This window comes from Poromitra crassiceps (genome assembly GCF_964638095.1).
Source record: "Poromitra crassiceps genome assembly, chromosome: 13".
Lineage (NCBI taxonomy): Eukaryota > Metazoa > Chordata > Actinopteri > Beryciformes > Melamphaidae > Poromitra > Poromitra crassiceps.
Genome location: NC_139644.1, coordinates 41,527,881 through 41,555,372, shown reverse-complemented (window position 1 = coordinate 41,555,372; position 27,492 = coordinate 41,527,881). Strand labels below are relative to the sequence as shown.

General features: G+C 46.1%; 2 protein-coding genes across 3 annotated transcripts in view; both read right to left on the bottom strand.

Annotated features, from left to right (window-relative positions):
- clcn7 (chloride channel 7) overlaps window positions 1–3,877 on the bottom strand; it is a 45,288-nt gene extending 41,411 nt beyond the window's left edge. The window contains exons 1-2 of one of the 2 annotated variants that reach the window (XM_083650297.1): window positions 3,681–3,877; window positions 1,361–1,438 (exon numbers count right to left, since the gene is read on the bottom strand). In XM_083650297.1, the coding sequence (XP_083506423.1) occupies window positions 1,361–1,438; window positions 3,681–3,800 (198 nt within the window). In that variant the 5' untranslated portion in view covers window positions 3,801–3,877. The remainder of the gene's footprint in view (window positions 1–1,360; window positions 1,439–3,680) is intronic. The other variant, XM_083650298.1, reaches the window with a different exon arrangement.
- Window positions 3,878–16,978: 13,101 nt separating this feature from the next.
- slc2a6 (solute carrier family 2 member 6) lies at window positions 16,979–27,197 on the bottom strand (the record flags this gene model as incomplete). Its single annotated transcript, XM_083650098.1, has 8 exons — window positions 16,979–17,283; window positions 17,962–18,263; window positions 18,816–18,991; window positions 21,069–21,262; window positions 23,450–23,549; window positions 24,443–24,539; window positions 24,769–25,040; window positions 27,117–27,197. The coding sequence occupies 8 exons, from the start codon at window positions 27,195–27,197 to the stop codon at window positions 16,979–16,981; spliced, it is 1,527 nt and encodes a 508-aa protein (XP_083506224.1).
- Between the last annotated feature and the right edge of the window lie 295 nt (window positions 27,198–27,492).

Here is a 27,492-nt window from a genome sequence, read left to right as displayed (position 1 = left end):
TCCCATTAGCTAGCAACAGCAGAATTGAATGGGTTGTTTTTTTTTGCCATGGAGGGCAATGAGTGTGATACTAACAAACTGAAAAATAGCCCCAAGCTGAATGCTAGTGAGTCATAAGGGCCTGATGAAACAGGCTGGTGGCTTGGTGCCATTCATTTTCATCTAATGCAACGGGTTTTCAATTCTCACCTAGGGCCCCGGTTTTTCAGTAGAATGCAGCTGGTTATTATGTGCACTGACTCTAAATATAAATATAATACAGCCAAACTTGCGCTCTTTTCAGGTTTCATATTAGTACCCTAAGAGCCATTTTATTCTACGTTTCACTGCCGTATCTTGGAAAGGCCTTGGCTGCATCATCAGTAGGTCTGGATTTTCTCCAGAATAATTTGGGGTACATATTAGACATAAATTCTGCTAGGTTCAAACTCAGTTTCTGAAAAAACTGGTCATCCCCATGAAGCACTTTACCAGGGAGATGGACTGCATAGATTCATCATTTGCATATGTGTCATGGTGGAAACAATCAGGCAGTTTCCAAACTCGTGTCTTTCACGACACTGGATGAGTCAACTGCATTGTTATTGACCGATTCATTATTAGGTAACATTTTCATTTTAGGCTTTCCATGTTCTGTATTCAGCAGTAAGTAACTGTTACTGAGCTACATGAAATTAATCCATTTTCCTTTGTCCATTGTGTAAAAAAAACCTCCTCAGTTGAACCCTCAACCATATCTCAGGCTGCATCCTACAAATCCACCAAAACACGCACATGAGCCTGAGGCCAAATTAGGGCTGAACCGATATTGACAAAAAATATGTAATTGCGATTTATATCTTCGCAAGTTTTTCTTGTAAAAAAAAAATCTTGTCCAAATTCTTTTGGAAATTGTTTAAAGAAAAGCGATTGTCAGTGTTCAGGATTCACTGAGTTCGAGTCTAAAAGGTTTTGATTCATGGACCAAAAGATTACCTACAGCTCTAAAACTCTCTCTGAAGAAATTAATTGCAGCCTCTGCAATTTGTGAATTGCAAAAGTTCAAGTTCACGTTGCGATTTTGATTTACTTCCGATTAATTGTTCAGCTTTCGGCCAAATGACATTAAATCCGCTGCAAATATCCCCTAAAGGCCACTTGATCGGTATTTGCAAGAAGTGAGATGACTGCTGCTTCTTGGCTGAGGTAAGGTGAGGTTAATAATATTCTTCTAGTCAATGAACTACACTACGGTAGATGACACGAGGATTTCAGGAACCTGGTCCAGGACTAAGAGGGTCAAACTAAGGATCTGGATGGAGTGATGACTTTATTGACAGATGGACAGACAGCGAGAGATTGATTCAAACCCAGACTTTACCTCATCTGACGTCATCTCCTCTTCCAAATCCACCGTGCTGAGTCTGCCTATCTGAAATATACTGCCTCCTCCAGACGGCTACAGTATAGACCAAACACATTACAGACCAAAAGATATAGATATATATATATATCTATATATATATATATATATATATATATATATATATATATATATATATATATATATATATATATATATATATGGCTATGTGTAGCACTCTGCAGGTTAATATGAAACATTGAATAGAGGTTGGTATCTAGCTAGCTAACAGCAAAGGGTTTGAATGTTGAAGGCACTGAATGTGCATGAATGCATTTGTGACAGAGTCAGAAGGTTGTGACATTCTCCAAACTGAGCAGGAAGCAATCGATTAGCTTGGCCTATTCAATTAGACATTGTGAGCAGTTACATGCCGACTAGTTCTGGCTATCTCTGATGGCTGCATTAGAGAAAAAGGAAGTTGGAATTTCCAGTGTTTCTATTTTAGCTGGGCACAGCTTTATATAGTAGCACTGGACAACACAGTTTGTTTCACTATCTGTAGCGTTCAGCTTCTGTGGTGAGCAAGTCATTCACTTCTAACAGCTGACTTGGTTACCACGACTATACTGTATTCCTTTCCTTGTAGCATGTTCACAGCCAGCCCGTTGGGACTAGCTTTACTGCGCAGTAGTGATGCGTTGGTGAGGGTCTTTTAAGGGCCGCACCGACCTAGTCTAAGTCTCTCCCCAGACTCAAATATTACGTTGAATCGCTGCGCTCCGCATACTACATAAGTGAGTCTGTGACACTTCACAGCCACTGCTGGTGGTGAAGGCGGGTTGAAATTGAATGAGTGACAGGTCGTAGCACCGATGAGAGAGCAAATGGGCTGCCTTCCGTGTCGTCTGATCGCAAAGTCGCCAAGTGAACGGTTCCCTCCCATAACCAGCCCTCTGAGGGAAAGTGTCCCAGACCCAGAGAGAGCTCTGCAGCATGCAGTAATGTAGTGTATCAGCGTAAGAACTCTCATGGGTCTGGCGTCGAGACTAGCACCGACCCAAACCGTCATTGGAGCCAGCCCACCCCGCCCGGCCCGTTAAAATATCTGAAAATGCCGAACCCAACCCAACCCAGCAGCCCGCAACGGCCAATTTAATGTAATATGTCTCTGGACTCACGATGAGCGCAGCAGAGCTCTCCAAGGTGTGCAAAGTAACTCTGTCTCTCTCCCCCCCTCTCTCTTTCTCTCTCTCACACACACACACACACAGACATTCACGTGCGTGCGCGACAACACTTCAAATAATAATTACAGCGAATAATCCTTCCAAAATGTTTGTTTTGAGAGCACATACGCTACCTCATTGAAGCGTTTCTTTACTCCATGTAGGCTATAGAGTGCAGCAGGTGCAGACTGCTTCAGAGTCGCCTTGTCTGTCTGATTGTGTGTAGGCCTACGTGTGTGTGAGAGAGAGTTCACGTCTTAATAAAGGGTTAGTCTGCGTGTTTCACTGCTCTAAATTATTTAATAATGTTGCTTTGTCACGTTCTGAGCCTGGCCCGCCTGCACCCGCAATATTTTCATAATTTGCCAACCCAGACCGGACCCGGCGGGTTCTGGGTGACCCGCGCATCACTACTGTGCAGTGTATTGTCCGGGGTTCCCACACATTCTTAAACAGCAAATTCAATGACGTTTCAAAGACTTTCCAGGCCCAATTCCATCAAATTCAAAGACCCAACATGGATCAAGGCTATTAATGAGAACTAGCAGGCTTTACATAATAAGCTCACAGACAACAATTAAAAGAGAGACTTTCTCAATTTCTGTGCTGTATCAATAGAACCTCAATTTATGTTCTTAGAAAATATATAAATTCAAGCACTTTCAATGACCCATTTCTATTTATGACTATTTGACACACACACACACACACACACACACACACACACACACACACACACACACACACACACACACACACACACACACACACACACACACACACAAACTTTCAAGGATTTCAAAGACCCGTGGAAACCTGCCAGTTTCAGCAGAGCTAGTTGACAGCTAGCTTGTTGTTGTTGTTTGCTACCAGCCAGGATGCACGTCTTGCCATAACGTTAACTCAAAAGAACGTTGCATACGAGGCAGTGCAATAAAGCTACTAAGCCAAATGCATTCATAACACAGCAAATTCAAAACATGACATAACTTAATTTGAGTTTGTATCTGTGGCGTGCTAACAAAAACAAGCCACAGCATCTCGCTAGCTCTGCAGCAGCAGCCAAACAGCTGGGGAGCTAAGCTAGCTAACATGCTAACGGTAGGTACCTGTCTGGAGTATTTGGGCAGCTCGGAGCCGTTGAGCAGCGGCGTCCCTTCCCCGGTCGCCCCGGGCCCGGACTCGTCAGCTCGGCTCGACCACGACACTTTCTTGGTGATGTTGGCCATGGTGGCCTCCTCCGTCAGCTCCACACTCACACTGCAATGTTTAATAACGTGCAAGTGTTGCTGTCTGAGTACAGCTTGTCCTCAGCTCACCATGACGGCATTCATAACTCGTGACAGTGCGCTTTGTAAGAGTCGCGTGCGGGGCCAAAATATCCGTTAGACGCGGTGGATGCTGGGTTTTGTAGTTTTTGTGGTTACAAACCAAGGTAAACTAGGCAAACTGTAGACTACTTTGCATAGCCACTCACTTGGACTTGAAAATGTCAAAATACATTTTTGAAACATCAATTTAAAGCAATAAATAAATAAATAAAACATTTCTAAAACTTTTGTTATCACTTAGGCTACTATGATATAGTAGTAATATATATATACAAAAACACAATGTAAGGATTGCGGAAGGACTCCCACTGTATAAATAAAGGTGTAAAAACTAAAGAGAAGGGCTGACAGAACACATCAGGCTGCTTCTCTCTCAGCCCACGCATCATGAGATTTACAGAGGACCAAGTTCACTGGTTTCCAAGCAGCTCCGCTCCCCTACACACACACACACACACACACACACACACACACACACACACACACACACACACACACACACACACACACATGTACAGGAGTACACTAATGTACTCCCACACATGTGAACACACACAGAGTGCAGAAACTCCATAGCAATGAACATTGAACACCAAAGATGCTGATCATCGACAAAAAGGAATCTTGCACATTACCACTTTAAAGTCAGTATAAAGCAGACTTCACTGGGATGTCCTTTTATTGTTATAGGCTATACAGTCAACTTAAAGTGATTGGACATCAGTTGGTGGATCATTTATGTTTGTCTCTGCTCTTTGCATCACATTTTATGGGGTCATGTCCTCGAGCTCCAATAGAAGGGTTTGTCTACTTTTTGACATTGCATGCTGCATGGGACAAACCTGTTAATCTATGATATCAGAATGATTAACATAGCTCTATTGAAAATCAGTATATAAATATATCCTGTATGGGCATACAGGATATATTTATACATAGCATCTTTAAGCTGTAGACTACAACTACATTTAATACTGTAGGTTAGAATATAATTTATTATACAGACAAATTATATTCTAACCTATTTGGTACATGTATATTGTGTTAAGTTATCAGCATTGTAATTTTGATTTTGTTTCTGAAACATCTATACCATATTATTGTGTCAGTTGCAAAGTTTGTAAGTGGCATTGAAACATGATTAATGGGGCTTCTCTCTCTCCACCCGATTCCCCCATTCTCTCACTAGGGAGAGCGAGAGCGAGAGAGAGAGAGAGAGGGAGAGAGAGAGAGAGAGAGGGGGAGAGGGAGAGAGAGAGAGAGAGAGAGAGAGAGAGGGAGGGAGGGAGGGAGAGAGAGAGAGAGAGAGAGAGAGAACCTGTTTAATCCATCTGTATTGCCTCTTCACTCCCTGATGGCAAAAACGATGTTGTGGAAAATGGAAAGTGTGTTCTTTTCTTGGCGTGTGCATGCTTTTGTGTTGTGTGTGTGTGTGTGTGTGTGTGTGTGTGTGTGTGTGTGTATGTGTGTGTGTGTGTGTGTGTGTGTGTGTGTGTGTGTGTGTGTGTGTGTGTGTGTGTGCAAGCATGCATGTGTTTATTGAGTGTGTACATGTTTGTGTATATGTGTGGCTTTTTTTGTGTGTATGCATGTGTGTAAGCCCAACCCAGTTTAGCTATGTCTTTTCTCTCTTGTACAGTATTTGTTCCTTCAGCTCCAAACGGGGACCCAGACCCCCAGCTCCCTGTATCCCAGCCTCGCTGCACCATGATCAGCCTCAGGTCCAGCCAGTGCCCCCTGATTTTGGTTCACATGCTTCTGATGTTTCAAGTCCAGGGAGGAGCTCACCTGGAGCTGAGGCCCTCCGCGCATCAGAAACTACGACGGCTCGATGAACAGGTGGGTGTTGAGTCTGACTGGGTGTGTGTTAGTGTGTTGGTCGCCTTTCATTGCTTTGCAGAATACAGTGTTTTAAGTTCTGATGCAAATCTACAGTTTATCCTTCAACACAGTGTGTCAGGACCTGTATGACTTAAAAGCAGATATTTACACAGTGTTACAACTAGGTTACAACTGTTAATGTGATAGCTTCCTATTAACCAATAGTAGTATAGTATAGTATAGTATAGTATAGTATAGTATAGTATAGTATAGTATAGTATAGTATAGTATAGTATAGGCCATTGGTTCCCAAACTGTGGTCCGCCTGGTGGCCTGCCAGAGAATTGCAAAAAAACAAACAAACTAGACAACAGTTTTTACATACACATTAACCCTGAGCAGTTGCCGATTTTCGGAAACATCACGATATTTGGGAAACGTCACAATTTTTAACATTTACTTTCAGAGGCTGCAGCAGGCTCAGTTTTAAAGCCAGAGTGAAGTTTCTGGGATCATATGAAACTAGAAGACCTAAGGAATCGATTTGTACCAACCATGTCATGCTAGTTTGTCAAGAAGGCAGCTAAAGAACACTCCAAAGTTAGGCTAAATTTTGGCAAGGAAAAAAAACCTTTTTCAAAGGGGTCCTCTTTTTCACAGCCTAATGTTGGCAGGTGTGTGTGTGTGTGTGTGTGTGTGTGTGTGTGTGTGTGTGTGTGTGTGTGTGTGTGTGTGTGTGTGTGTGTGTGTGTGTGTGTGTGTCCGTGTGTCCGTGTGTGTCCATTTTGAACCAGCTAGTAGCCTTATATTGTTATTTTAGCCTTTCTGCTGCTATTGCATGGTTAAATCAGCACATTTTATTTTATGGGGGGGGGGGGGTGGTATTTTATGGGGGGGTGGTATACACAGTGGAAGTGGTCCCTGGAAAATTTGGTTTGGTACGTAGTGGTACTTGGTCGGAAAAGTTTGGGAACCCCCTGGTATAGGCTAATAATTGGTACATTATTGGCTTTTATTACATTAACCAATCTGGGCACCCAGAGTCTGACGACTAATATGACTCTGGAGCTGATCGATTGTAGGTGTTTTAGGTCCAGACTAGATGTCGACTAATACTAATAATAAATAGCTGCCTACATATCGTCGCCTTGCTAAACTAATGGCCTAAGTCACTTTTTTACGAAAATGATATTTTTGCCTAAGTCAGCTCTTCAGGATGCTCCCCACCTCTGGTAAAACGGCCAACATCCTAATTGAAAAGAAAATGCTGTTTTTACCTCAATAATCTAATGGCCTAAATCAATTGTGTGACTAAATCAATCTAACTGTGACTTAGGCCATTTTATTTTTGCCTAAGTCACAAGACAATGCGACTTAGGCCATTTTACAAGCTTTTAAAATGGCATCTGCATCAAGGAAAAAGAAATACTTCAACATAAAGGAAGCTCTTTGTATGTACAAACTGCTAGTGGGTTGGTTACGGGTGTAGCCTCAGCAAGTGGGACACCAATTAGAATGAAGAGGGCCAGAGGAACATATGCCAAGGGTGTTTATTTAAAGCAGATCCCTTGATGATGATGTACAGGCAGATGTACAGGCAGATGCAGATGTACAAGCAGATGCAGATATACAAGCAGATGATTTAGGCTTCAAATAATGCATCTGTACATGGCAATCAATAGGGAAGAACGAAAGCAGCCTCCTCCACTGCTGTCTGGAGCACACACTGAGTGTGAAGGCTCTTAGAGCCTCTTAAGTGCAGGTGTGTGGTGATCAGTCCAGAATTAGGTGCAGGTGTGCTTAGGGGAGGGTAAATGGCTGGAGGTGAGGGAGTGATGGGTTATGGGAATTGGAGTCCGAGAGTCACTTTTGTACAGCCGCCCCCATATTCACTAGTGAATATGTATACTAAGAAAAGTGACTAGAGGCAGAGGAATTGAAGGTAAGGAGAGTAAATAAGGCAAACCGTTCGGCTGTCATGGCCGCCCCATAGCAGGGTGAAATGGGGCAAGCTGCATGGCCGGTGGAAAAAGAGCCAAGACGGCCGGAGGCAGGGCTGAAGGGGCCATCTGGTCCGGAGGGCATCCAGGAGGCAGAGCAGACAGGTTGAGCAACCCCGGATGATGTCCCAGACACTGACGCCACAGACAGGACCTTTCCGGAGGCCGACCTGGATGCTGGTGACGCCGGCAGGTATACTCAGGGGGCCGGCCCAGATATTGTCGACTCCGACTGGACTGTTCTGGAGGGTGGCGCCGAGGGATGGGAGCCACTGAAGATTGGCGCCGAGGGATGGGCGCCAAGGGAGCAGATGGAGGTGCGGGGGCCACCAGAGCAGGGGGTGCAGGGGGCACCGGGACTGTAGCTGGAGGGGCCACCAGGACTGACGGTGTGGGGGGCACCGGGACTGGCAGTGCGAGGTGCACTGGGACTGGCAGTGCGGGGGGCACTAGGACTGGAGCCAGGGGGGCCACCGGGACTGGCGGTGCGGGGGGCACCGGAACTGGCAGTGCAGGGGGCACCGGAACTGGCAGTGCGGGGGGCACTGGGACTGGTGGTGCAGGAGGCACCGGGACTGGCAGTGTGGGGGGCACTGGGACTGGTGGTGCGGGGGGCACTGGGACTGGAGCCAGGGGGACCACCGGGACTGGCGGTGCGGGGGGCACTGGAACTGGCAGTGCGGGGGGCACTGGGACTGGCGGTGCGGGAGGCACCTGGACTGGTGATGCGGGGAGCACCGGGACTGGCGATGCGGAGGGCACCAGGACTGGCAGTGTGGGGGGCACCAGGACTGGCGCCAGGGGGCCCACCAGGGCTGGCGGTGCGGGGGGCACCGGGACTGGCGATGCGGGGAGCACCGGGACTGGCGGTGCGGAGGGCACCAGGACTGGCAGTGCGGGGGCTGGGTGAGGCACAGGGAGCGCCTGGGCTGGGTGAGGCACAGGGAGCGCCTGGACTGGGTGAGGCACAGGGAGCGCCTGGACTGGGTGAGGCACAGGGAGCGCCTGGGCTGGGTGAGGCACAGGGAGCGCTTTCCTTGAGTACAAGCATCCCTCTACCGCATCAAGCCTCCTCAAGAGGTGTCTCAAATAGTCCATGGTGTCTCGTGCAGGTTGACCATGCTGCCGCTCAGGTGTAGGCCCAACTACATGGGGATGGTATCATTGTGGGGGAGGGGGGTGCGATGGTGGATGATATCCCCACAACTGAAGGTATGGAGGTGCCCTTCTTCCCCCTACTGGCTGCTGGTTCCTCTGGTCCATTCCCACTTGCTGAGGCCCATCCGGGCTCGAAGGACCATGTACATGCAGCTGGATAGAACGCTCATCCATAGGGACTTGAGACTTGACTTGGACTTGCCCCTCAAAGACTTGACTTGGACTTTCCCCTCAAAGACTTGACTTGGACTTGCCCCTCAAAGACTTGAGACTTGACTTGGACTTGCAAAAAATTGTGATACTTGTGAGCAGTGAAATTGTTTGAAATGTTAAAGGGTTAGTTAAAACCCAGCAAAGAGCTGGAGGAAGAAGTGAGGAGAGGCACATGCCTCCTCAGTGTTTGATTTAATTGACTTAATTGATTTAATTTGTTTGATTTAAGAAGGATTTAAGTTTAAATTACAATTTGTTAAGAGTGACCCAGCAAAGAAGAGCTGGAGGAACAAGTGAGGCACATGCCTCCTCAGTGTTTGATTTAACTGACATTGTTTGATTTAAGAAGGATTTAAGTTTAAGTTTAAATTACAATTTGTTAAGAGTGACCCAGTAAAGATGAGTTTGCTTTATTAAATGAAAGTCAAACTGCCCTCTGTCTCCTGAGTCTCTATCTATGTGCTCCACTAGCGTTTTAAACTGTTTGTGGTCACAGAAGTGGGAATAAAAGATGTGCATTGTTTTGCCTAAGTCAGGTTTAAAATTGCCTAAGATGCAACGGCATGTTCATAAATTGGCCTAAGTCATTTAATCCACTTATGCAACATGATTTAACATACAGCGTTATTTGTATGTTAATAGTCATATATTTTCATAACCTTTTTGTGTGAAATGATTAAGGAATATCATATACTCTCTATTTGGTTCAGTTTTTTGTGTCTCCTGAAAAACTTGAAAATATGACTTAGGCCATTAGTTTAGCAAGGCGACGATATGAGACTTCGTCAGACTATAAACAATGACGGAAGGGGCGGGGCGTCGGCTCTACAGCGGAAACCCTGCAATATCAGCCATCTGTCCCAGAGTCTTATTCGTCGTCAGCCTGATAGACTCTGCCTATGGGTTCCCACATTGTACATTAACAGGAAGGTTGCAAATTTTCATTTTGAAAATAACCAAACTGATAATGTAATGATCAAAGTGTAAATATTTTTAAAATATTCATAGCATCTTAGAGAGCTGTGTACTGAGTTTTGACTGCATGTCATTTCATTTTCAAGTCAGTTTTAGCTAATTTTTTAACACTGTAAATTTCAACCTTCTTACACATATTATTAATTACATTAATAGTAGACAACTTGTATTACAATAAAGGGGAATTTATTATGTTAACAGACTCATCAACAAAGACACATCACCCTCCTGGATCAGAAAAGTGAATGGAAGTTAAATGAAAGATGAACAATGCTTTCTAATGCCCTTATAATAAAAGTGCATTGAAGACAGTAGTGTGATTTTTAGATGGTACTGTATAAATATTTGTTCTCAAAATTATATTAGCATTGTTAGACTGACTATATTTTAAGAGTTAATTTCCGATATGTTACATTCATCATTGCATTTTGCAAGAGTGCAGGGTGTCACTTGTTTCAAATGGTGGAAATCTCATTTCGGAACAAAACTCTATTTTGCAATGATGATGACTATTCAAGAGAAATCATTCCAAAAGATCCACGTGCGTGTGTTTTTTTCCATCTGGAGGCTTGAAGTATTTTCCTAACCTTCAAATCGGTTGCAAACGGCTGCAGAAAGGCACATTTCTTCTCTCTCAGTTCCAGCAGTTCCAGGCACTGACCCAGGCCCGTTTGGACATGCTGGCCCTGAACCAGAACCGAAACTCCTCTGGAGAGCTGGAGAGCCGTGTGCAGGTCCTGGCCGACCAGTACCACCGCATCTCAGAGGACATGGAACATCTCGAGCAGACCACGACACAGGAGATGGAGGCTCTCAGGTTAGAGGAGGGCCAGGGAATGAATGGTCAATAATGATGAATAGTCCTTGCACCAATGTCATTGAGACAAATCCAATGTATGTTCATTGCATTTGATGAATAAAAGGATTCTAGAGCAGAGACCAGAGTTAAGTGGATGGGAGGAGTTGAGGTAAGAAGTCAGCACCAGTGGCTTCTGCATTACATTACTGGCTTTCCTTGGGAAGCTAAGCAGGTCTGGCCTAGGATACTCCTTGGATGGGAGACTGGTGCTGGAAGTGGTGTTGGAGGACCAGTAGGAGGTGCTCTTCCCCTCTGGTCCGAATGGTCTGATGAATAATCTGATCTGATTAATAATCTCCCAAATGCCCCAGGGCAGAGACACGGACTCTGTCCTGTGAGTGAGCAGCGTCCTTCGGTGCCCTGGGGGGTGTAACCCCCGGTGCCCTGGGGGGTGTAACCCCGGTGACCTGGGGGGTGTAACCCCGGTGCCCTGGGGTGTGTAACCCCGGTGCCCTGGCTAAATTCCCCAAAACAGGCCTTCCTTCAATCATGGCCACCTAATCATCCCTCCTTTACTTAATTGGCACATTCAGTCCTCAACTCTCCACCGTGATAGGCTGATGTGTGGTGAGTGTTCTGGTGCAAACTGGCTGCCGTGCATCACTCAGGTGGGTGCTACACATCGGTGGGGGATAAGTTGATTTCCCTCCCCCTCCCTCCTCTGATATGTGAAGCACTTTGAGTGTCTAGAAAGGCGCTATATAAATCCAATCAATTATTATTATTTATTATTAAGTCCAGTACGGGGATTAGATCCTCTTAAAGAGACCATGACACAGGAGATAGAACAGGAGAGAATAGACTCTGCATTTAGTGAAATTACGGACTGGGGGGAAATTAGACTTCTCTATCTTCAACTTGACAAAATTGCTGTCATCATCCCCAACCTCCCAGGGAGTGGAGCAGAGATGTGGAGAAGAAGAGTAAGCGGATGGAGGGCCGTTTGGCTTTGTTGGAGAGGAACCTGAGGGACTACATCCGCCGTCACACCCAGAAACAGAAGCCTGACCTGGGTCAGGAATTCTACAACTTCACCCTGGAGCTCCAGAGCCAGGAAGAGAGGCTGGTCTTCCTCGAAGAACAGCGGGACAAGCTGCTGATCGGACTGAAAGGGCTACAGGACTCCCTGAAAAACCAGGAGATCCATGTGAACCGGCTGGAGGGACGGTTTAGTAAAGTCCTGCAGGGCAATGGAGGTGGGTATGGCAGGGGGTCAGGGAGGACAAGGGACCCTATCAACTCCAACATTGCACCCCAGGAATACGAACCACACAGGAGGAACCAAACTCCTAGAGGAGGCAGACCTGGGAGGATTCTGGATAGACATACCCAACCCAGGACTCAAGATACCAACTATTCCCAGTCTACTAGCCATTCTCAGATGTCCCGCCTTCACCCCCATCAACACCAGGCTCAACCAACACCAAACCAGCCTAAACGCTCCAAGGCCCAGTCCTTTAACAAGATGCTAAGACCCCAGACACAAACTCAGGCACAGACCCAGTTCCAGGATCCTAACCATATGCCCCAGTACCAGCCCCAACAACAGCAGCGCCCCCAGATCCAGACACAGCCTTACCCATCCCACCAGGAGCAGCACTCCCAGCTCCAGCCTCACCAGTCTGTGCCGTATCTTCCATCACAGATCCAGCCTCAGGGCCAGCATCCCTCCCTACCCCGTAGCTATCCTCAGACAAACCCCCAGTCCCAAGGCCCGAGTTACCCCTCTATGTCCGAGCATTATTACCAGCCCCGGTCTCAGGCTCATCTCCAGCCCAGACCCACCGAAGACAGGTGGACGAGGAGCAGGCTGAGGACTCCGCCACCCCAGCCCACCCAGCCGCAGTCATATCCCCACCTGAAGCCACAGCTCCAGTCTGAGTCTCACTGGCCCCAAGGGAACCAGTGGAGGGGAGGGGAGGAGGAAGGAAGGGATGCGACAGCAGAGACTTCAGAGGTCCAGGACATTCTCCAGCTTCCCGTGAGGCAGAAGATCCCAGCATGGCCTGTTCCCAAGAGGGATGCAACCAGTAAGTTCAACTCATGCATTACTACTGTGCATCTGTGCAAACCTCTTCAATCTGAAATTGTATCTGGTCAGATAAGCGAGAAACGTGTTCTTGGATTTTCTGATTATAAACTACTTGGGCATTAACCTCAAAAGCGCTCTCCTCAGAACTGTTTGAACATGTAAAAGCTTATGTACAGATACAGATTCTGTACAGAAGATACATTTACATTTTTAAACACAGCCATGTCTTTCTTTCCACAGATAATCTTTAGATCCAAAGTGCTTCAGCTTTCTGATTAGTTTCTATTCAACAGAAAACTGAAATCAAGTATTACATTATCTAACTGCCAACTCCAAATCCCTCACCCTCTCACCTGAGCTCTCTTTTTCGTCTGCACTCCCCCCCCCCCCACCCCCGTCTGTTGGCATTCACAGCTCCACTTGAACTTGAGCTGACGTAACACAGTCACAGATGAGAGAGAGCAGAGGGAGGAATAACGATAGAATGGGGTAAAGACATGAGCGTGAGAGAGAGAGAGACAGAGAGAGAGAGAGAGAGAGAGAGAGAGAGAGCGAGAGAGAGACAGACACAGAGAGAGAGAGAGAGAGAGAGAGAGAAAGAGAGAGAGAGTGAGTGTTGATGGGTACAGTCAGTGAGGTTGGGTCATCTGGGAGTTCAATGTTCAGTTCTGCTCCCATCTGAAGAATCCATTGACTGTTCCTCCATGCTAAATAACATTAACATGAAGAATCCATTGACTGTTCCTCCATGCTAAATAACATTAACAAACCATCTCAGATCTGATATTATCTAAAAAAAAACTCGTTTCACAGTATAACTCACCATTATGTAGTGGAACAATCCATTGGCGAGGGGGTGGGGGGGGTATATATACACCTTGCAAATCAAACACATATCATTTTGTATTCTGATTATTTGTATTTTGTTTGTGAATGATCATCAGTCAGCCAACTATTCCTTATAAACTGTCTTTAAATATCTGTACAAATGTCTCGTGAAACGGTTTGTTGTTTACACTGTGAACCAACTGCAGCGTTTTGGACAGAAAGATTGTTTTGCTATCAGCTGATATTCCTCCCCGGTACTCCCAAATAAACACTTCACTGTCAGCTGATATTCCTCCCAAATAAAGACTTCACTGTCTTGTTGACGGGGTCACTCTCCTGGCACAAGTTCCAGAGAGCCAGTCTGGACAGTTCCCCCCCCCCCCTGCCAGTCAGCCAGAAAAACCAGCCAACCATCCAGTCAGTCAGTCAGGCACCCAGTTTCTCAGACAGTTCAGTCAACTCGTCAGGCCTCAGAGATAGTGATGACACTCCCATGTTCATGCTTTAATGCCCTGCTTTACTGCCATGTCCAAGGCCAAAGACGTCTTAAGGAACAAGACAAGGCATCAACTGGGTTTTAGTATTGTGGTTGCATAACCCATTTTGTGTGTGTGTGTGTGTGTGTGTGTGTGTGTGTGTGTGTGTGTGTGTGTGTTGTGTGTGTTGTGTTGTGTTGTGTTGTGTACAGTCAGTTTTCATTATCAGAGAACTACATTGTGTTTGACTTTGATGGGTTTTATTATCAGATTGAATGTATTCTCAAATTCAAATTTGCTTCATGGGCATGAATGTCTCATGAACAATATTGCCAATGCATCAATAATTAATCAAACGTATTCTCTCTCTCTGTCCAGTCTGTAATGTGGACTCCATGCTGTTCTTCCCCGCTGCTTCGGTGGAGAACTACGTCACCTTCTCCCTGAGCTTCCCTGACCTCCCCGAGCTCTCTGTGTGCCTGTGGCTGCGCGTGGAGGCCGGACACCTCGGCACGCTGCTCTCCTACGCCACCGACGATAACGACAACCAGCTCGTCCTGTACGGGCGCCACGCCTCCGCCTCCTCTTCCTCACCCCCCTCACTTTTACCACAATCCTCTTCCTCTGCATCCTCACCCTCTTCTTCCTCCTCCCCCTCCCTGGACTTTGTCGTCGGCGACCCCGTCTATCGGCGCCTGCCGGTGGCCTCGCTCCTCGACGGCCGCTGGCACCACCTGTGCGTCCTCTGGTCCTCCATCCAGGGTCGCTTCTGGCACTACGCCGACCGACGCCTTGCCTCCTCGGGCTCCAACTTCCAGAAGGGCTGGGAGGTTCCTGGGGGCGGCTCGGTGGTGCTGGGGCAGGAGCAGGATAAGCTGGGCGGAGGGTTCGACCCAATGGAGGGCTTCGCCGGGCGGGTGGCGGGCTTCCGGGTGTGGGACCGCGTGCTGAGCCCCTCGGAGGTGGAGGGTGTGGCGGAAGGGAGGGGGGTGCCCCGAGGGGTGGTGCTCGGCATGGAGGATATAAAGGAGGTGCACGGGGAGGTGCAGCAGATGGCATGTGAGTGTTTGGAGCACTGTGTGTGAGAAAGCTATGAGGAGAAGTCGAATGAAGAGTGTCAAAACAGAAAAGTGTGCACCACTGGGGATGGATTCCGTCCTTTTTCAAATTTGTATTACGCAGATTTGTGCATCATTAGTCCGAACTGTATTTATCTAGGCCCCATATGTATTCTGGGGTGAGGGAAAAAGCCACTCTATTCAGGTTAGAGGACACTTTGAGGCCATTTACACCTGGCGTTAACATGCGTTTTCTGCCATCAGATTGCAATCAGATTGTATTTTATCACTTCAGCCTGATTCAATTTACACCTGGCGTTAACATGCATTTTCTGCAAACTGATTGCAATCTGATTGCAATCTGATTGCAATCTGATTGCAATCAGATTGCAGAAATGGTTGTCCTCTCAATCCACAGAAAGTTGCTGTATCCAGATTGAGACACATTGCATTTACACTTGTGTTCAATGTGTACACAATGCATCCCTGACCACCTCCGGAGGTGGTTTGGCCGATCAGATTGCAATCCTTCTTCAATGCGTTTTGGGGGTGTTTACACCTGTACTTTCAAGTGATAAAACACAATCTGATCACAGAAAACACATGTTAACGCCAGGTGTAAATGGCCTCTTTGTGTAACCTTGTAAAATAATAATAATAATAAAACAATAAATAAGGACGGAATCCGTCCTCATTGACTTCCATTCAAAGTGCTATTTTTGAGCTTCTAGCTACTGTATTTTTCCATAGAGCATACATTTCCAAAAAGCATGCTTTCATCATGGACCAAAGACCTTGGAACTGTAAATTTTTTTTTAATAATAATAATATTAACAATCATAATCATAATAATAATAATAATAATAATAATAATAATAATGAATGGCAGTTGGTGAAAATTGCATTTCCTCAAAAGTCACTTTCATTGTTTTCCCATTGGTTTTACTGATAAAAAGCAAAAAAAAAATTGGACCTCCATCCATTAAGATGCATGTAAACTACTCTACTTTGAATAATAATTTCTGCCTGATATGGTTTTTCCAACAAAAAAGTTGAATTATCTTGTTAAAATCCTAAAATGACATGACTCAATGACATGACAATGACTCCTTCTCCCCCATTAAAAAATTCCTACGAGACTATGAATATGCAAATATATTTAATCTCAAAAGGTTTCCTGCTGAACACAAGATGTCTCTGACTTCACTGTAAAGTCCATCCTCAGTGTATGTACACTGGAAACTTCAAGTTTCCGAGTCACACTATTGTAAGTTGAATATTGGACAGGGATTGGCTTCCAAACTATTTGTGATGTCACAAATCATGCTCCTAGGCCCGCCCCCTAAAAATTGTATTTTCAATAAGCACAGAGAAACTTTCCACTTTCAGCAGACGATTGTGAAAACAGCCTTCTATACTAGTGTCAAACTCTGCAGATATACCATTCTGTACAGAGAAGCTCATACATCCAACTGTATGAACAAGAAGAAAAACATGTTTTGGACTTTAGGGGGTCTTTAAAAATCTATCCACATACAGGCTGGTTTGTAGAGTATCACATGAACAACTAATTTATTGCTCAAATGAATAACAAATAATAATAATCAAACTCAAAATGTCAGTAGTGCAGAGCAGAATGACACTCAGCAGCGCCGCCTACTGGCTGATGGTGAAAGTGCGTCCCGTCCTGAAGTAGTTCTCGATCTCCTCCAGCGACCGTCCGCGAGTCTCGGGCACGCAGACGGCCGTGAACAGCAGGCAGAACACGCACATCACGGTGAAGCCCAGGAAGGGCACGTACAGGCCCCAGCTGTCCACCAGGGGGCTGAAGGTTTGTGTGAGGACGAAGGCTGTCAACCAGCTGACAGCCACGCACAGGCCCGAGGCCACGCCCCTGGCAACCAAGGGCAGGACCTCTGACATCAGCAGCCACGTGATTGGACCCCAGCCCATGGCGTAACCTAGGAGACCAATATAGCGTCAAGACAAAACAATCAGGTAGCAGAGGGAGTTTATGAATGTTGTGGTCCATTTGACTCACAAGCCCTTTTACTCACAAACCCATTTTGTTTACAAGCCATGGTTTTCTTATAATTGGGCAGATTTAAAGACGCACTAAAGTCATGTTTTAAGACGTAGGCTATGTTAAACACTTGGAATACTAATTTGTGTCTGACCCTAATTCCCACAAATTTCCCACAAAAAAAGATAAATTATCTTGTTAAAATCCGTAAAATTATATCTACTCCTTCTTCCTAATTTAAAAATTCCAGTCTATGAATATGCTAATACATCACACCTGAAAGATGGTCCTACTGGACACAAGATGCCTCCTACTACACAAAAATAGGATTTTGAATGAACACAGAGAAACTTTCCACTTTCAGCAGATGAATGTGGAAACATCCTTCTAGTGTCAAACTCTGCACAGACATCATTCTGCAAAGTGAAGATCAAACATCTGATCCAACTGTAGGAACAAGAAGAACAACTGATTGTTGACTTCAGGGGGTCTTTAACCTAAACCAGCCAAATACCAAAAATAGCCTACAAAAAGTAGACTTCCCACACTGGTTCAGACCAAAGCAAATGAACTGGGTGTCGATCGCCTCAGAGAAAATGCGTCAAATTCAACTCACCAAATATAAAGACCATGGTGCTGATGAGAGGGATGAGGCTTGCTGCAGTTTGGTGGCCGGCGTCCAAAGCGTGTCCAAGTGCATCGTGGGGGTTGTAGTCCAGCGTCAGCCCGGTGAGGTTGTGAGGGGAGGGGAGTGGAGGGCAGGTTGTGGTGTGGGAGTGGAGGGTCAGCGTCAGAGTGGACAGGAACATCAGCAGGCTGGAGGTGTACAGCAGAGCTTTGCGTCCCGCCTTGTCCATCAAACTGGCTGCCACGGCAACAGACAAGAGGCGGACCGCCCCCACAAGGGCAGCATCATACCTACGATACGATACATTAGTACTTTGTTGTCAGACGAGTCTGACATTTTTCTTGCATCTCAGCAGCTCCATTTACAGCCTCACAAGAAGACCAACATTAAAAACAGGACATAAAGATACATACATTATTCAACATGACATTACAATCAGTGAGCAGGCTGGGCCTGAACGTCTTCCAAAGCTGAATAGAATAGAGTAGAATAGAATAAAATAGAATAGAATAGAATAGAATAGACCAGGGGTCCCAACCTTTTTTGTGCCGCGGACCGGTAGATAGATAAAAGTCACGGACCGGTTGTCAATTTTAATAATTAAAAAAATAAAATAAAAAATAAAATAAAAAATAAAAAACATAGCTCTATAATATTATAGGCTGTGTGGTGGTTGAAACATAGTTTCAAGTTGACGTTTATTTATGTTTGTAGTTTGTAAAAAAAAAAGTAAAAAAAAAAAATTTGGACCGGGCTCGCGGCCCGGTACCAAATGCGTTGCGGCCTGGTACCAGTCCGCGGCCCGGCGGTTGGGAACCACTGGAATAGACCACTCCTCCTACCTGGGTTGTATGGAGACTTTGCTCTTGATGAAGATGGGCTCCAGGTAGACAAGAATGGGAGTGATGCCCGTCATCTGCTGCAGGAAACGCATCAGTACGGAGATGCTGATTGGCCGGTAGTAGACAGGCTTGGCCAGTTCCGCCCACGTGACTTTAACCTGTGTGTTAATACTGTGCTGTATCGGGAGACACATAAACCATAGACTGTATACAAATGCCACCATGATGTCACTCATTGGTTCGTGGACACCTGTTTTGAAGCGTCAACTTTGGCATTTTGCCCATCACGATCTTTGTTATTATTTGGAGTCGGAAGCAGCTAGCGTGAAACCAGTTACCATCTTTGATATTATTTGGAGTCGGAACCAGCTAGCGTGAAACCAGTCACCATCTTTGATATTATTTGGAGTCAGAAGCAGCTAGCGTGAGACCAGTCACCATCTTTGTTATTATTTGGAGTCAGAAGCAGCTAGCGTGAGACCAGTCACCATCTTTGATATTATTTGGAGTCAGAAGCAGCTAGCGTGAAACCAGTCACCATCTTTGATATTATTTGGAGTCAGAAGCAGCTAGCGTGAGACCAGTAACCATCTTTGTTATTATTTGGAGTCAGAAGCAGCTAGCGTGAGACCAGTCACCATCTTTGTTATTATTTGGAGTCAGAAGCAGCTAGCGTGAGACCAGTCACCATCTTTGTTATTATTTGGAGTCGGAAGCAGCTAGCGTGAAACCAGTCACCATCTTTGATATTATTTGGAGTCAGAAGCAGCTAGCGTGAAACCAGTCACCATCTTTGATATTATTTGGAGTCAGAAGCAGCTAGCGTGAGACCAGTCACCATCTTTGTTATTATTTGGAGTCAGAAGCAGCTAGCGTGAGACCAGTCACCATCTTTGTTATTATTTGGAGTCGGAAGCAGCTAGCGTGAAACCAGTCACCATCTTTGATATTATTTGGAGTCGGAACCAGCTAGCGTGAAACCAGTCACCATCTTTGATATTATTTGGACTCAGAAGCAGCTAGCGTGAAACCAGTCACCATCTTTGATATTATTTGGACTCAGAAGCAGCTAGCGTGAGACCAGTCACCATCTTTGATATTATTTGGAGTCAGAAGCAGCTAGCGTGAGACCAGTCACCATCTTTGATATTATTTGGAGTCAGAAGCAGCTTCCCACAGAGCCACAGCGCCGCCTGCTATTGGTCCGTGATCAGCAGGGCTGTAACGCACGTAAACGCTGTTTATGCACCTTTTTCAATACAACATACAGCATTTACTCACTCACCTTATTAAAATAGTTTATGCACTTATGCACTTATTATAGAGTACCGCAGGCAAGGGCGAGGGAAGGTAGGTGCGGAGGGTGCGGCAGTACCCCCTGGTGGCAAGAGATGGAATTTTCTAAATTGTTGGATTTGGCTGTCTTGTGTTTATAATACCAACAAAATGCATTAAAAACTGTTTGTGCTTCCCAGCTCTAATCTTATTTCATACGCTCTCTCTTCAAAAGTGTTTGATTTTCATCATAATCTGGTTTTCCATAATAATAATAATAATACGTTCATTGTTTATGACTGTGTTGGATGAAAGTGAGTGAGAAAAGGAGAAGATACTGAATAATGACATCACAACAGTATAATCCTAATGTTAATTTAAAATTAAATATTCCTCTAAATATGGCTAAAAGTCCACAAAACGTCCCTTCCTTACAGCACCCCCCACTTTATAATAGTTCCAGCGCGGCTGACCGCAGGGATGACATATTTTTGTGGGCTTAACCAGAAATCACCATCATGTTGGTTCTTAGGGGGAAACGGCTATGGGGTTTTAGTATAGGGATTTCGATTAAATACAGGGAAACTTGTCTGTGGTTAACACAAGCTTATGGGAGTGGTAATTTGTGTTCAGCAGGATAATATTCACAAACGAGGACCACCTTTATGACTTTTGAAGTGTGTTCTGAAAATCGTGCTTAAAAAAACACATTTATGTTTCAATAGTCTTAAAAGTCCTGCTGAACACACCAGCGTGAACACCAGCGTGCCTCTGCCTCTGAGGCACGTTAGAAATGAGCGTGTGATATTTCTAGTTGGCTTAATTTTTCAACTCTGGTGGTTTCCCCTCGACATTGACACACACACACACACACACACACACACACACACACACACACACACACACACACACACACACACACACACACACACACACACACACACACACACACACACACACACAGAGTTTGCCTCTGACCTGCATAACACTGAGCTCGACATCTGTGTGGTAGCGTCTCCCCCTCAGCCAGCAGAGGGCCTCCTCGGCCTTCTGGTGGTGGCCCAGGGAGAGCAGCCTCCTGGGGGACTGGGGCATCAGCGCCAGCAGGGCCACCATCAGGAACGCAGGCACCTCCCCCACCACCGCCAGCCAACGCCACGACAACACCAGGCCTGTATCAACACACACACGAGGACATTTAGCATGTTATCCATCGGAATAAGAACATAAACCACCAACCAACAAAATTAGGCCAGAAATGCTAGCATCATTACTGATAGCCCCCCAACCCCCCCCCCCCCCCCAACCCCCCCCCCCCCCCCCCCACCAGGTAGATTATCCCACGGGCACTATCCTACCCCTCACGTACATTATCCCACGGACACTATCCTACCCCTCACGTACATTATCCCACGGACACTATCCTACCCCCCACATACATTATCCCACGGACACTATCCTACCCCTCACATACAGTACATTATCCCACGGACACTATCCTACCCCCCACAGACATTATCCCACGGACACCCCCCACATATATTATCCCATGGATACTATCCTACCCCCCACATACATTATCCCATGGATACTATCCTATCCCCCAACCCCACATACATTATCTCACAGACACTATCCTACCCCCCACATACATTATCCCACAGACACTATCCTACCCCCCACCCCCCACATATATTATCCCATGGATACTATCCTATCCCCCAACCCCACAGACATTATCTCACAGACACTATCCTACCCCCCACATACATTATCCCACAGACACTATCCTACCCCCCACCCCCCACATATATTATCCCATGGATACTATCCTATCCCCCAACCCCACAGACATTATCTCACAGACACTATCCTACCCCCCACATACATTATCCCACAGACACTATCCTACCCCCCACCCCCCACATATATTATCCCACGGACACTATCCTACCCCCCACATACATTATCCCACAGACACTATCCTACCCCCCACCCCCCACATATATTATCCCACAGACACTATCCTACCCCCCACCCCCCACATATATTATCCCACGGACACTATCCTACCCCCCACATACATTATCCCACAGACACTATCCTACCCCCCACCCCCCACATATATTATCCCATGGATACTATCCTATCCCCCAACCCCACAGACATTATCTCACAGACACTATCCTACCCCCCACATACATTATCCCACAGACACTATCCTACCCCCCACCCCCCACATATATTATCCCATGGATACTATCCTATCCCCCAACCCCACATACATTATCTCACAGACACTACCCTACCCCCCACATATATTATCCCACGGACACTATCCTACCCCCCACATACATTATCCCACAGACACTATCCTACCCCCCACCCCCCACATATATTATCCCATGGATACTATCCTATCCCCCAACCCCACATACATTATCTCACAGACACTACCCTACCCCCCTCACATACATTGTCCCACAGACACTAGCCTACCCCCCCCCACCCCACCCCCACGTACATTATCCCATGGACACTATCCTACCCCTCACATACATTATCCCACGGACACTATCCTACCCCCCACATACATTATCCCACGGACACTATCCTACCCCCCACAGACATTATCCCACGGACACTATCCTACCCCTCACATACATTATCCCACGGACACTATCCTACCCCTCACATACATTATCCCACGGACACTATCCTACCCCCCACAGACCTTATCCCACGGACACTATCCTACCCCCCACAGGCATTATCCCACAGACACTATCCTACCCCCTACATACATTATCCCACAGACACTATCCTACCCCTCACATACATTATCCCACAGACACTATCCTACCCCCCACCCCCCACATATATTATCCCATGGATACTATCCTACCCCCCAACCCCACATACATTATCTCACAGACACTACCCTACCCCCTCACATACATTGTCCCACAGACACTAGCCTACATCCCCCCCCCCACCCCCACGTACATTATCCCACAGACACTAGCCTAGCCCCTCCACCCACCCTCATCACTTAAAGCAGTAGTTCTCAACCTTTTTACAGCAAGTATCACCTCACCTCAGAAATGATCAGGCTCTAGGGAGGGGAGGGAGGAACCCCGCGTACCACTTGTGGTCCCCATACCACAGGTTGAGAACCAGTGCTTTAAAGGACTTTTTACTTTGCACTTTATCATTTGAGATTGTTTTCTGTATTGCTTCATGATGTGACCACTGCGCTGCACATGAACTAAAGTCCACTTCCTGGTTTCTGATCTAATGATTTCCTGTGGGCTGTGTGGGCTATTCAAGTGAATCTTATAACAATGACTGCTTCCTACCCAGAGCGTAGAGCGCCAAGGCTCCACACACAGCGGTGATCTGAGGACAGGAGCCCAGAGCTCCTCGCACTGCTGGGTGGGAGATCTCTGAGATGTACACCTGTGACACAGACAGCATACATATACAGTATCTATATGCACTGTATGTGAAGGCATACACACATTCTCATCGTCATCATCATCTTCTGCATCATCATTGTCAGCATCATGATGTTGCCCGCCTGGTGGAAGCGGTGCAAACACACCAGATGCTGGAGTGCCGCCGCCAAGCATCTGGAAGCGAAGCCAGTTTCCTTTCAGCACCGCTGTGAACAGATCAGGGCGTGTTTAGAGGACGACGGGTTCTGGATAAAATGGCAAACTTTTGTTGCATTTTGGTCTTTTGGTCTTCTGTTCCCATGACAACGGTGTTATAGGGGCCTGCAAATGTTTTTTGTTTTTTTCCAGAGTGGAATCTTTTTAAAACACCACCCTAACAGGCAAGGTACACCAGATGCGTTACGGCTGCGTTGCGGATCCGGCAAAACTGACGGATCGACTCTCGCCCATGTTAATATGATAGGCGATACATGCGGTATGGAAAAATTACGCACCCTATTCCCCACCCCACTTCTATTTTTGATGGATCCCGCATACGGCTGACAGATTACATGAGTGTGGATCTGTTCGCAGCCGTACTACTGCATCTGTTCCGGAGGCGGTGTACATTAGCCCTTAGCGTCGCCGTGTAAACTGGTAATAGCCTACGCAATCCTTGTGAAAACTGTGATGACGCGGCCGCACTATAGAACATTTCACTCAGAGCAAAACTTTAAAAGAAAATAGCAAGGGGGAAAAAGTCATGTCTCATGCGACAGCAACCCATTGAGCTGTGTTTTTTGTGCCGCCGGTTGTCTGGTGTGAACGGCCAGCCCAGGATCCTGCTCCAGAGGCATTTAGGCTTGGCGACGCTTTGGCAACTGCTGTGTTTACACCGTAACCGTGGTAACCTACAGGTATGGATGCGGCGGTCATGCCCCCGGCAACGCCTGTTAGGAAACGCCCCACATGGAGCATCCACCTGTCCACAGCCCCGCCCAGCAACATGTACCTGAGACGCACGCACACACACACACACACACACACACACACACACACACACACACACACACACACACACACACACACACACACACACACACACACACAGTTTATTGTAAAGTAAATTCTAGACTAATGTATGTCACACTCGCTTGAGAACTGAACAGATGAGTGTTGGCAAACTGTCAAAACTCAACTCAAAGCTAACATTAGCGATGATGGGAGTAGCAGAGACCCACCCAATAGCGGACGGCACCGCTGACGTCATGATGCTCAGCTTCCGTCCGATCACGTCGTTGAGCAGCATGGCCCCCAGCCCGCCAGCCGCCGCTCCCAGGGCGTAGATGGAGCCGAACCAGGCGGCCTGCGCCGTGTCCATCCGCAGCCGAGGGTCGGTGCTGGAGTTCTGCAGCTGGGGCAGCACAGGGGAGGAGTAGACCAGGGAGTACCCAAAGCTGAAGTTCCCCAGGACGGCCGAGAAGACGGCCAGGAACAGCCTGGAGTTACTGATCTAGGGTGGGGGGGTTGGAGGAATGTTTTTTTTTTTATCACTTTTGGTAGATGGCAATTTTGACCTCGTTTCTCTGCCTGTTTCTCTGCCCCCCCCCCCCCCCCCCCCCCCCCCCCCACACACACACACACACACACACACACACACACACACACACACACACACACACACACACACACTTTACGCCCCTGGCCCACGTTCATTTGAAGTTGCAGGTGTCATGGCTGGTGTGATCCCATCACAAGATGGCCTCTAGTTTGGATTTGATTTGGATTCAGATGAAATCACATTTGAACTGGATTCCTGCCTCTGTGTTTGAGTCCACTCAGATCCCTGACAATTACTCATATTTTGAGATAGAGAATTTTCAGCACTGACCTGGAAGCACTGAAGGAGTCAGAGTGTGTTGAAAGTAGGTTTTGGGACCAAGTTGCATTCAAATTGTCCATTAAAAATGTGTTTCCTTCACAATTAAATACCATTATTTTCAGCCTATAGCCAGTTCATGAAAACATTTTTTTATTTTATATTTATGGCACCAGGAAATACTATAGAAGGATGTAGTTAGCATGAGCAGTGATAGCCACCATGGCAAGTTAGCATGAGCAGTGATAGCCACCATGACTAGTTAGCATGAGCAGTGATAGCCCCCATGGCTAGTTAGCATGAGCAGTGATAGCCACCATGACTAGTTAGCATGAGCAGTGATAGCCACCATGGCAAGTTAGCATGAGCAGTGATAGCCACCATGACTAGTTAGCATGAGTAGTGATAGCCCCCATGGCTAGTTAGCATGAGCAGTGATAGCCACCATGACTAGTTAGCATGAGCAGTGATAGCCCCCATGGCTAGTTAGCATGAGCAATGATAGCCCCCATGGCTAGTTAGCATGAGCAGTTTATGTTTATGTTTATGTTTATTTGCAAATTAAAGGAAAATGGAAACAAAATAAAAAGTGTTTACAACAATGGAGAAAAAAACATATGCAGGTGAGATAGAAACCAACTAAGGGTTTATATAAAGATCTCACCTCAAGAGAAAACCAGCAAATATCATAAAATTTGATTTTTTTTTTAACATTTAAAGCCAATTTATTGGATTGAAACCATTTGGAATACCTGAGAAGACCAATATTTAGCAGTGATAGCCATCATGACTAGTTAGCATGAGCAGTGATAGCCACCTTGGCAAGTTAGCATGAGCAGTGATAGCCACCATGACTAGTTAGCATGAGCATGATAGCCACCATGACTAGTTAGCATGAGCAGTGATAGCCCCCATGGCTAGTTAGCATGAGCAGTGATAGCCCCCATGGCTAGTTAGCATGAGCAGTGATAGCCATTAATAGCCACCATGGCTAGTTAGCATGAACAGTGATAGCCACCATGACTAGTTAGCATGATTGAGCAGTGATAGCCATTAGCCACCATGGCTAGTTAGCGTGAGCAGTGATAGCTCCCATGACTGAAGAGATGAAGAAAAGAGAAACTCAAACTGCACTGCATCAACAGAAATTCCAAGCTCCGCCCACACTATTTGATTGACAAGTGATTTGTGGGAAGTGCAGTGCAGAAGCATCACAGCAATGAGCTCTGAGCTACAAAAATAAACAAAATCAGAAAACGAGGAACTTGAGGATTACAACTTTCAAACGGTATATTCTCTAACTTACATTATTGTTTATGCTTATTTTCATCTTCACGTGTGCTTATAAAGTCTACAGCTCTTGATCTGGGAAGATGGAGGGGTTTTACCCACTCCAGGTTACAGTTTTCTGCTTTTTACCCAGAATGAACTATCTGCATTTTCTGCACTCCACTATCGCCTTTAGATACTGTTTTCAATCAGACCTGCCATCTTGGCCGTCAATTTCAATTATGATCATTAACAGCTCAGGCACCAAGCCAAATCAATCCAGCATGTAAAGTGGTGCTGTAATCATTAACTAGTGATGGAGGATTCATTGTTTACTGTTCACAGTAAATTAAATTCTTATAGAGGAAATCTTCAGACTGAAAATAAGCTTTTGAGTCTTTTTTTAAAGGTGAATTAAGATGAAAGTGAAATGTTTCCTACCTGGGATTCAGCTGAGGTGGGTCGTCTGTCCAGCAGTGGAGTCTCCTCATCTTCACGTGCGGCACGAGTCTCATCACCCATAGTGTTTGTCACTCACTGGTGTGTCAGTGTGGGTAATGTTCGTTCTCCTCAGGAAGGACAAATGATTTCCTCAGTCACAAATGGTTCTACGAACCGAATCTACCAAAGTTCCCTTAATCAATGGAGTAAAAAATATATATATAGTACGGTGATCATGGTAGAGACCAGCACTTCTGACACTACATGTGACCAGGTTGACTGAATGAAACTGAAAGAAGTTAGTCACAGTGAAACTAGAGGCTGTGAAATAAGGACTAGGGAATTTTCTTCTTGAATGAGCTCCATTCTGTAGGAT